General features: G+C 37.3%; 1 protein-coding gene and 1 long non-coding RNA gene across 2 annotated transcripts in view; one reads left to right on the top strand and one right to left on the bottom strand.

Moving 5' to 3' along the window:
• Nucleotides 1-2,419: 2,419 nt before the first annotated feature.
• The window catches only part of LOC110100339 (homeobox-DDT domain protein RLT2), a 35,508-nt gene continuing 27,296 nt past the window's right edge, over nt 2,420-10,631 (bottom strand). The window contains exons 18-19 of the mRNA XM_020827790.2: nt 5,318-5,578; nt 2,420-3,705 (exon numbers count right to left, since the gene is read on the bottom strand). Coding sequence (XP_020683449.1) covers nt 2,899-3,705; nt 5,318-5,578 — 1,068 coding nt within the window. The 3' untranslated portion in view covers nt 2,420-2,898. The remainder of the gene's footprint in view (nt 3,706-5,317; nt 5,579-10,631) is intronic.
• The window catches only part of LOC114579927, a 20,332-nt gene continuing 15,285 nt past the window's right edge, over nt 5,585-10,631 (top strand). Inside the window, exons 1-2 of the long non-coding RNA XR_003701170.1 lie at nt 5,585-7,954; nt 8,819-8,820. This is a non-coding gene — a long non-coding RNA (uncharacterized LOC114579927). The remainder of the gene's footprint in view (nt 7,955-8,818; nt 8,821-10,631) is intronic.

The raw sequence follows: 10,631 nt of genomic DNA, 5'->3' as shown, positions 1-10,631 counted from the left end.
CAAAGTTTCCTAGTCATTTTGCCTCAAGATTCCTATGATGTGCTCTTAGATTTATTGGAAGCTTTATGAAAAATGGTTTCCAACAAGATTATCTTAAACGTAGAAAATATTGGAGAGACTTGGTTGATCCCAACTATATTTTAATATCTTTTTAAATTTATAACCAGTTAAACCCCAATCAAAATTTGATTCCCATGAAATTAACATGACAATGGTTGATAGTTGAGAGGATATTAAACACTGCTTATTTGCTATTTTTAGTGAGGTTTCCCTTAATATTAAAGGACTTATTTCAATCATGATAATGGGTCATTTTAAAGGGACAATCTCATTGTAACCATGCCTAGGACATCAAAATGAATGTTCTTTCAAGGTTCTACTGAAGGATTCCCCCTAGCCAACAATCATTTCTCATAGACAACGTCAAACTATTATATGCTAGAACATTCATGGCACTGGAGAAGTATAGAGTTTAAAGTCCCACGATTATACAAAGATCAAATATACCCATAGATAAGAGAGAGGAAGTGTGATAATTATAAGATACACAAGATTTTTAACATAGAAAATCTATAAAAGAGAAAAAACATGTTGCCTAGCCAAATTGAAATGATTCCAAAAGTGTTTGTTACTGATTACAAATAATGCTCTTCCTTTGAGGAAGTTTTTTTTTTCAATATAATAAATATACATTATATAAATCATATTAGATGGTTGGAGTTGGAAGAATCCAATGGCATGAGAGTTGTTCATAAAATATTATTGTCCCTTTATTTGGTCGAAAGGACCATAGTTAAGTGATAGTGGTCTAAAGATCGTAGTCGGGCAATAGAGGTTGAAGGGACCATAGTTTGGTGACAGATGTCAAAGGGATTATAGTTAGTTGATAAAGGCCTATAGGACTATGCTCAAAGGGAAACAACAGTTTAAGGGACTGTAGTCAGGTGATAGAGATTAGAGAGATCTTATTTAGGTGACGGTGGTAAGAGGATTGTAATCAAATGAAAGTGGTCTGAGCAATGGAGGTGTGAGAACCATAATTAAGGGATGGAGGCCAATGATGGTATGAGGGATCATAGTCAGGAATGGAGGCTTGAGAATTATAGCTCATGATAGAGGTCGAAGGGACTATAATCGGGGGCGACGATGTTTCAAGCATCATAGCCAGATGAGAGAACCCTATGGGAATGTAGTTAGGTAATTGAGGCTAATCGGATTATAGTCGGGTGACAGAGGTTGGAGGGACCATAGTTGGGGTGATGAAGCTTAAAGGGATCGTAGTCGAGCGATAAAGGTTGGTGGGACCGTAGTGGGCTATGGTGGTTAGAGGGGCAGTAGTTGGGAAACAATGGTCCAACAGCTAAACTCAGATGAATGTGATTCATGGGCGGAGGTTGGCTGACAAAAGGATTGATGTCTACTATCGGGTGGCTATTAGCTAGTGAAAGTCTGACAGCAGCAATTGGTAGGCAAAAGTTCATTGATGGTGGCCAAGGAGGTATAATGGTGACGATTGGTTGAAAGCACAATGATGATAATTGGCCAGCAAACGGTCCCGTGACGACAGTTGGGATGAGGATCGGCAATTGTGGATCGAAAGCGAGGGGTTATGAATAGTTGTGCTCGAGTGGGCTCTCAAATTCTTCAAGCCCTAGAGCTCTCTTCGCTCTCTCGGAAAGAGTCTCGGACCCCTAATAGTCCAGCTCATTAATAGATTGAGAGTCTATTTATAGATTTTGAGAGTAGCATGCTCTATAAATATGAAGAAGATCCAAAGCAAATTCATAGTGCTCCATTAGACGACCCATGATAATTCCCTCGATTATAGCGTGTTCGTCAAGCATTAGGTTCCTAAATGATGTCAGAATTAAGCGATCTTGGGCTTATTAGATTTGTCTCATCAGTTGTTCGATTCAATTATAAGCATGCAAATTTTAAAGATTAATTGATCATTCGATTAATATTTTAAAGCTTCCAATTATTCTTTAATCCCAAATTTAAATTTCAAAGTTCCCAAGTCATCTTGCATAAATATTCGTGCTCAATAAAGACAATTTTTCAGAGATGTATCAGATGTTATAGTAGTTGAGTTTTGGAGAGATTGTCAATATATAGGGTTTATTTTTTGTGTACTCAAAAAAAGGTTAGTATGCCTCAAGGATTTCTTATGCATGAAGAATCTTTGATGCTTAGTGTATAAGCATGAAGGCAAGAGAATAGAGCTGCTATGAAGAAAAATGAGTTTATGACAGAAAACATTTTATCTTTAACTCTTGTGGGAAAGATTTTAGTACCTTGATGCAATCTGATGGTCCAGGAATAAAATAAAAACAAAAACTAGTAGGAACGAGAATTAACATTCATGCAACAGATTATACATTTGTTTCATAGTAAGCTAGATATGTAAAAAAATCATTCATACATTAATATATTGGATGAAATCACCACAGATTTAACTCCAATAGCATTTCTATTATAAAATTTTGTCGGTTAATATAAATCATTCCAAAAGTTGATGTCATGAGAAAGAAGATACAAATTAGATTTTCTAACATTAAATACATCAACAATTTGAGATATTGCAGTTGCACCTAAACAATTTAGTGTTGATAACAAAATTCCTGCATTACTTCGTAGGCAGCATTCTTCTTGCATTGCAGTGCAGGAAATTGTGGAAAGCTCTACTAAGGAGAACGCCTTCTCACCGACTTTTGTGGCTCTCTAGTTGATAAAACGTACTCCCATCCAACTTTTGTTCTTATATTCAAAAACAAGCCTCGACCTGTCACAGTGGCAATTTTTCTATGCCACCAGAGAGCCAATTTCTTCTATAACTGAAAATGGCAGCAAGAAGAAACAAAAACCAAAAGAATAATGTCTTGCACCATTGACTTCCTCCTAATCACTATAACCTGAAGAGAATGACGATGGACCTTCATCTTCATCCCCATTACCATCGTCAGCATCAGTCATTTCGTCATCATCACCCATCTCTTCATCTTCCTCATCAACATCACCGTCCATGTCTTCAAGTGTAGCTTGGTCACCATAATCTTCTTCTTCACCTACATCCTCATCCACTTCCTCGTCTTCACTTTCATCATCCATAATTCCCATAGGACTGGGTTGATTGTAGCGTGTACTGTATTCTGTGACCTGATCATCATACTCATCTCCTGAAGCTTGCTCATTATCATCATCAGATTGGGAACCAGCACTGTTTTCATCTTGCTTGTTATAAGTTCGAGCTTCTATACCCCACTCATCACCGCCTGAGCTTCTCAGAGACTCTTCAGCACTTTCTTCTTTACTGCAAGCACCAACATCACCAAAGCCATGAAAAAAAGCTGCCCTGGAAGTTGGTGCCTGGTTTACAGACCTTTGACGGGGCCTAACTGATCGCCGTCCACGTCTACGACCTCGTCCACGGGTCCGCCCTCTTCTACTGTACTTTCGTGTCTTGTCCAGACTATTGATGTTCTCTATATTGAACTCTGCTCTGGAAACAATAGCACTTGCTCTTGTTCCCCTACCACCTCTACCCCTACCCCGTCCAACACGACCACCTCTGCCACCTCTCCCACGACCTCTACGACCACTGCCAGAATCAAGCCACCTCCCTTCTCTCTGATAATCAAGTTGCAATGGAGTTCCTGCCGGTTCAAACTCATGAAGGTTCTTGACAATTGTAAACCTTGAAGGCTTCTGCAAATGTAAAATGTATTTCTCTCAGAAAGCATTCTTGATAAGCCAATTAATGAAAAACATGTCATGATATTCAAAACGAAAGTTTTGACTGACTAAAACCAAAAAATATTGCGAGATTTTTCATGCATCAAAGTAAAGAGATGTAATTTAAATGCAATTATACTCGGCCTCCACATTAAGATTATCTGAATTGTAAACATTATCAAGTTGCATTTAATCAATATAATATTGACTGTGTTACTTTTAACTCCCAAGTTGCTACACCAAGACTCACATTTTTTATATTATGAAAGGTGAACATTATACAATCATAACATCTTTAGTTCTATTAAGCAAACTAAGGGGTTGTTTGGTTGCAGGATTTGAGTTAAATCTTGCAAATGCAAAACGAAAAAGCCTACTCAAATCTCAAAAGTAAATTAAATCCTGATTTCACGGCATTTTCCAGGTTTTTCCCCTGAATCCACAATTTAGTAAACCCAATTGTTCGGCGGACTTGCAGGAATTTGGCTGAAGAAACATGCGAAAGGGGTACAAGATCATTACCTTTGTAGTGTAATTTCATTGTGATTTCCAATCCGACAGGAACGACGTCGTCAAAGGAGGCAAAGAAGCTTCCTTCAATAATTAAAAACTCTGCCTCATGTGATGCACGCAAAGTTGAAACAGCAGCAACGAAATGGATAAGATGAAAAGCAAACCCCATATAGGCCTAAGGCTATAGGAAGATTATTGGTTGCTTTTGGTAGGGCTTATAATAAAACAAAATATTATTTGGAAAATATTTTGTAGTTTGTGATGTTATGCGGTGGAGTTAAGATGTTTATTTTAAGGCATATAGCATCGATAAATATGGTGGGCTGAAGGTGGCTCTGTGTGCTAGTGTCTGGTGCTACTGCTCTATGGTATAAGCCTAGTAACAATATATATAATCTGATTCCAGTATGTTAATTAATTACAGTAGTGGTAAATCATGTAGGAAAGGGAGCCAGCCATTGGTTAATAAGAAAATTCAATTTATATAGTTGATATTTAAGTCTTTATTTGGAGATTAGAGTTTAATTAATTTTTTTTTCAGTATTTCATTAGTTTAAATAAATTATTAATTAATCTAACATGAAATAAAGTCAAATTAGTAAATAAACAATTTGATAGGTTAATTGATTATTAAACTAGATTTTAATTATATTACTTATAATTATTAGTTATTGATGGTGATTAAATTTAGAATTAATTATTAACTTATAAATAACTAGAAGAATAATCAAGGCTAGCTAAAATTTGTTTGATATTTAATTTTAATAAATGCACAAAAAATAATTCAGCATGTTATAATAAAAACACAGTTAGACTTAGAATTTTTAGATAATAAACTGCTTTAAATCCTGAGTTATTTGCCAAACAATTTTATAGGATTTACAACGATGGAACATTTTTTTTTTGCCAAATAATTTTCGGATTTAACACCCTCAAGACTTAGTATATTCGGATTTACAAGTTTTACTAAATCCCAATTGAGTTAAAATCTAATTGAATCAAAACAGCTCTTAAGACTAGAAATTTCCATTCTGCTTATCATAAATAGGAAAGAAAAAGGAATGAAACTCACAAAGAAATCTTGAGAATTCCCTTCTTTCTGAGACATTGACTTTTGTTGAGGCATATAAGAAATTGATGCATCAAGCTCCATAAGTCTTAATGCAACAGCTGAAGTAGTATCAGGTATCCATGGAAGTACAGGTACAGATCCCGAAATTAATGTGTTATTAGCTGCAGAAGAAGCTTTAGCTGAACTTAACAGTTCATTTGTTGTTTCAAAATTTGATGATAAGTGGTCTCTCTTTATTGCACCCTCTAATAGTGTCAAAAGCTGCATTTAACAATAAGAATTTTAATTACAGATAAGTTGTTGCAAAACAGTGCCAATCAACATCTCTCACCACAAAAGAAAACTAGAAAATAAACAAATCTAAATATCAAGCGACAAAAACAACAATACAAAATCAAAATAAAAAATAATAACAAAATAAAACTTGATATCATTGCATATCAGTATGAGGATTGATGGGTTAAATTAACCAAAAAGATTACAAAGCAATGTTCAAGTGACAATCTTTATATATCAAAAAGGTTTACTGGCAGTATTTTGCATAAAAATCACGTTAGGCATAGAAGATTATTCTGTTAAGAAGATAGTGATACCACTTCAAACCAAAAAGACGAAAGCATCTATAAGATCACTCATAAATACAGTCAGTAGCAGTTATTTCCAGAAGAACATAACAAAAGAGATTAGCACTTTAACAAATCTCAGCTGCAGATACATCTTATTTCAACTCTATGCAGCATTAATCTCAGTTGGTTGCTGAAATTAAAGCAAATGAAAAGACAGTAAATTTATGATACGGAAGCAAGGCCAGTTCAGGAGGGGGTGGAACGGGCTGGACCAGGGAAAGCCAGGGAAGGTTCGGTCCCCATTGTGGGGACCAGCAAAACTATGAATCCATATGTCAGGATAAGGAATGAGGGAAATTAATCACTGTTGAACATCAATTTGAATTCAAAATAAAGGAGGGAATTAATTAAGGCAATAAGGCTGTTTTGGAGAAATAGGAATAGCTTATTTAAGAGCTAGTTATTTTAAATTATGGTTATGGTTTGACTGAGTTTGTTGTAGTCTTTTTTTGTGAGGACTTTCTAACAGCATCTAGGTTGTTTGGAAAAGATGATTTACCTCTCTAATCATAGATTTTTGTATCTTGCTTTCGTATTGAAGTTATAATCCAATCCACGACTATTGGAGTATTTCTGCAGTTTTTATCTTCTTTCTTCACTGTTTTCACTTTAAGGCGTATCAAATTGGTATCAGAGTGATTTCCATGGCTGAAATTTAAGTCCTCATCGTTGATTTCTGCTGCATTTTTTCTTCCAACCTTGCTAATTTTCGCCAGTTGAAGACAAGATTTGCCGATTTTTGTTGCTTGTCGTGGTTTGGAACATAAATCCATGAATAGCAACAAAGAAGATTGATGCGTTGGAAGGCAAGATGGAACAACATAGGGTTGGGATAGAGGAAAAATATTTCGGAATGGAGAAGTTCACAACTATGTAAGTAGTTTCATCCATGAAAAACCACTTTGAAAACTTGGAAGACATGATGAGGAAGTTGATCGAGATGCAATCGAAAACTTCGCCGACTATTCCTAGGACAAATCTGAAGGGGAAGAAAGTTCAAGAGGATGATAAAGTGGAGAGTGTTTTCCCTCAAGGACCACCCCAAGAGGTTCCGATGAAGTATCCTAAAGAAAGGGCAGTAAAAAAAAGGGGAAGTTAAACCCTTTTGGAGGCCACACAGACAGGAGGGAAGGTGGACCGGAAGAAACCATGGTTGAATCGAACTATGGGGTCCAAATCCAATAAGGGAGGGGAGAGAATCACACCACCACTATACAGGAGGAACTAACAGAGGGAGAAACCATTGGTGTATGGATGCGAGATAAAGGAAGTTAAAGATGTCAGTCTTCGAAGGGGAAGATGCTCGGGGCTTAGTGTACCGAGTGGAGCATTATTTTATTATCAAATGGCTGACAAAAGGGGAAAAACTTACGGTGGTGGGGGCAATGGTTTTTGATGCAATAAAAAAGATTGCAAAAATACATACAAACTAAATCACTTTCTTTTAAAAATAACAAAAATAACAAAATTACCAAAAATACCACAAACAGACAAAACGTCATTTCAACAAAACACAACTTAACTTTCATAATAGAAAGGCGACGCATACAAACTTATAACATAAAACATTTAAAACTGCTTTTAAATCGCTTGAGAAGAAATATACAAATGGGGTGGTTACTTGCGGAGAGAAGAATAAGATAAGAAGCCTGAGATGAAATCGTAGATAAGAGAAGAGAAATGGAACAAGCTCACAAGCTTTTCCAGGAAGAAACCCGTAGATTTTTTGCTCCAAAAAATATCACATATCATCATTTCTTTATAAACAAAACAACCCATATATATAGATGAAAAGAGGCAGCCAAACAAACCCAAAAAACTACTAGCCGAACCAATCAGGAAAGGGGAAACAGAAGGTCAGCAGACGCTCCAGGAGCAGCACCCGAAGAGGCTTCACGGGGACAGGAAAAGGCAGCCACGGGATACAAGAAAAGCCAGTCATGGGACAGGAGTCAGCGGAGGAACCGAAACGCCAACAGAGGGGGAAAAAACCAAGTCTACTCCACATAATGTTTTTTAAGATCATTTCTATTTCTTGCTTGAATTTCGCCTGAAGATTTTGCTTTTTCTTTTCGTATTTTTCCATACACAATTGCATTTTCATCTGAAATTTGTATAACTCGTTTTGAAGCGGATCGATAGAATCTCCATGCGACGGAATCCATCTATTCATAAGGATATCTGCTTTAAGAGCATTTGACTTACTTTCTCCAACTTTAGGCTCAATTTCATTATGTTTTTTCATTTTTTCTAAATACTTAAAAAAGAGACATAAACAACCTAGGAATATACTAACCTAGGCTCTGATATCAAATTGATGCAATAAAAAAGATTGCAAAAAATACATACAAACTAGGTTTTCTTTTAAAAATAAAAAAAAAATACCACAAACAGACAAAACACATCATTTAAACAAACCAGAACTTAACTTTCATAATAGAAAGGCGACATACAAACTTATAACATAAAACATCTAAAACTGCTTTTAAATTGCTTGAGAAGAAAGATACAAATGAGGTGGTAACTTGCGAAGAGAAGAATGAGATAAGAAGCCCGAGACGAAATGATTGCTTATTGGAATGTTTCTGAGCCATTCAGTAAAGGAGACCTCCACGAGACGTTCTATGCCATAACACAAGAGGGGACCATTATGGATTATCAGGAGAAATTTGAGCTACTATCAAGAAGACTAAGAGGAATTTTTGAGGAAGGGTTGAAAGAAAATTTCATGAAAGGCCTTAAGAAAGACATGAGCAAAGCTCAGGGTGTTGAGACCTAGAGGACTGAGAGAGATGATGGAGATGGCGTAAAGGGTGGAAGAGAAGAATCAGAGGGTGAAGGCCAGCCAGAGAAACACCATAGGAGAGGCTTACAGGAGTACCTCGACGGCCTTGACACCAAGGACCCAAATGGTTTCATTTCAGAGAGAATCACCGAAGGAGAAAAGCATTGGAGTTCGTCCTGAAGGCAATTTCAAGTGCCTCACAGAAGCAGAAGTGCTTTCGGTCCCCTTTCATTCATGCGGCTGTTTCTTTCGGCCAAAACCAGAGGGCGGACGGGCAAGGCGACGGGGGATTTCGTGGGCGGTTTTACTATATATGAAAATGAGAAAGTTACGAATACAGATAAAATGAATGTAAACTGAATATGAAATGATATGTATTTATGATTTATGCTTATGTTTCAATGATGTTTATAGGAAATAAAATTTATGATATGTTTAAATGAAAAGTGACATCTACCATATTACTTCTACTGCTTTGAATTACTATAGCTTAGAGGCAAGTATTACTCGCTAAGCTTTTGAGGCACAAGAAAAAAGGTATTTAAGTTATTTTTGTATCAGTTTATGTTTTTGATGTTTAGTGGCTCTTTCAATGAATTGGAAATAGATTTAGATTATGATTTTATCGTCCGACCGTCTGTTCCCACCTCGTTAATTTGAGCTCCTAGGTCAGGTCGTGACACAGGGTAGGTGAGTAAAAGGGTTATGCTTCAGGTGTGATGAGAGATTTACATCCGTACATAGGTGTAAGAATCGAACCCTTCAAGCTTTTATGGTATGTGAAGGGAAAGAGGAGAGCAAGGACAAGCTGGAAGATGTCGTGGAAGAAACAAAACATTTACATTTAGATGTGGCGGAAGTCTCCTTGAACACTGTGGTAGGATTTATCCCAAATCACACTATGAAAGTAAGGGGAAAATTGGGGAGCAATTAGTGGATTTGGAGAATAGTTGAGATATACATAACTCCATCTCAAATTGGGTCGTGAATCGATTGAGGTTAAAGTTAATTAGGACTAAAGGATGTGGGGTGATGATGAGAATGGGTAAGATAGAGAAGAGTCAAGGGAAGATATGTAAAGACGTGGTGATAATTTTGCAGGGAATTCAAATGGCCTTCCCCTGGACTTGGGAAGTACAGATGTGATTATGGGGATGAAGTAGCCCCAGTTCCTGTGGAATATGAAGGTGAACTAGAAATTTTTGACCATGGAGATCTAGGTGGAAGGGGAGAAGATAGTGCTTCAAGGGGATGCTAGCTTATGCAAGACCATGGTTTCACTTAAAATCATGCTTAGGACGATCCAAGATGTAGAACTGGGGTATTTGGTAGAGTTACATAGCATAGAAGGGGTATAAGAAGAGGAGCCAAGGAAATTTCAATGGAGGTTTAGCAGATTCTGCAATAGTATCAGGAAGTATTTCAGCCACCCGTTGGGTTACCACCACCATAAGAGCACGAGCACGCCATCAACCTAAAAGAGGAAACCTCTCTCATTAGTGTTAGACCATACCATTACCCCCAGATTCAAAAAGATGAGATAGAAAGGTTAATCAAGAAGCTATGATGCACCGACACGCCTCTTGAAGAGGGTATGCAGTGTCGGACACGTGTCGGACACGGACACGCGTCGGCACGGCATGGACACGTGTCCGACACGGCATTGGAGTGTCAGAATTTAAAACATTAAAATTTAAATCGGACACTCGTGTCCGACACGCGTGTCCGGTTATTAAATGATAAAATCGTTCGTTCTATTTAGCTTTTTCGTGAACTTCCGATCCACGAAAGAAATCTTCTAGGGCGGACCGGGAGAGCTCACAGTCGACGCCAAACGGAGCCCGCTACCTTCGCCTCCCGTTCCTTCGTCATTTCTGCTCGGCCAAGCAGAGCTCGTCTTTCC

The sequence above is a fragment of the Dendrobium catenatum genome, unplaced genomic scaffold, assembly GCF_001605985.2.
Source record: "Dendrobium catenatum unplaced genomic scaffold, ASM160598v2 fragScaff_scaffold_72, whole genome shotgun sequence".
Classification (NCBI taxonomy): domain Eukaryota; kingdom Viridiplantae; phylum Streptophyta; class Magnoliopsida; order Asparagales; family Orchidaceae; genus Dendrobium; species Dendrobium catenatum.
Note: the sequence above shows the minus strand (reverse complement) of the source record. Positions and strands in the feature narration are given on the sequence as shown.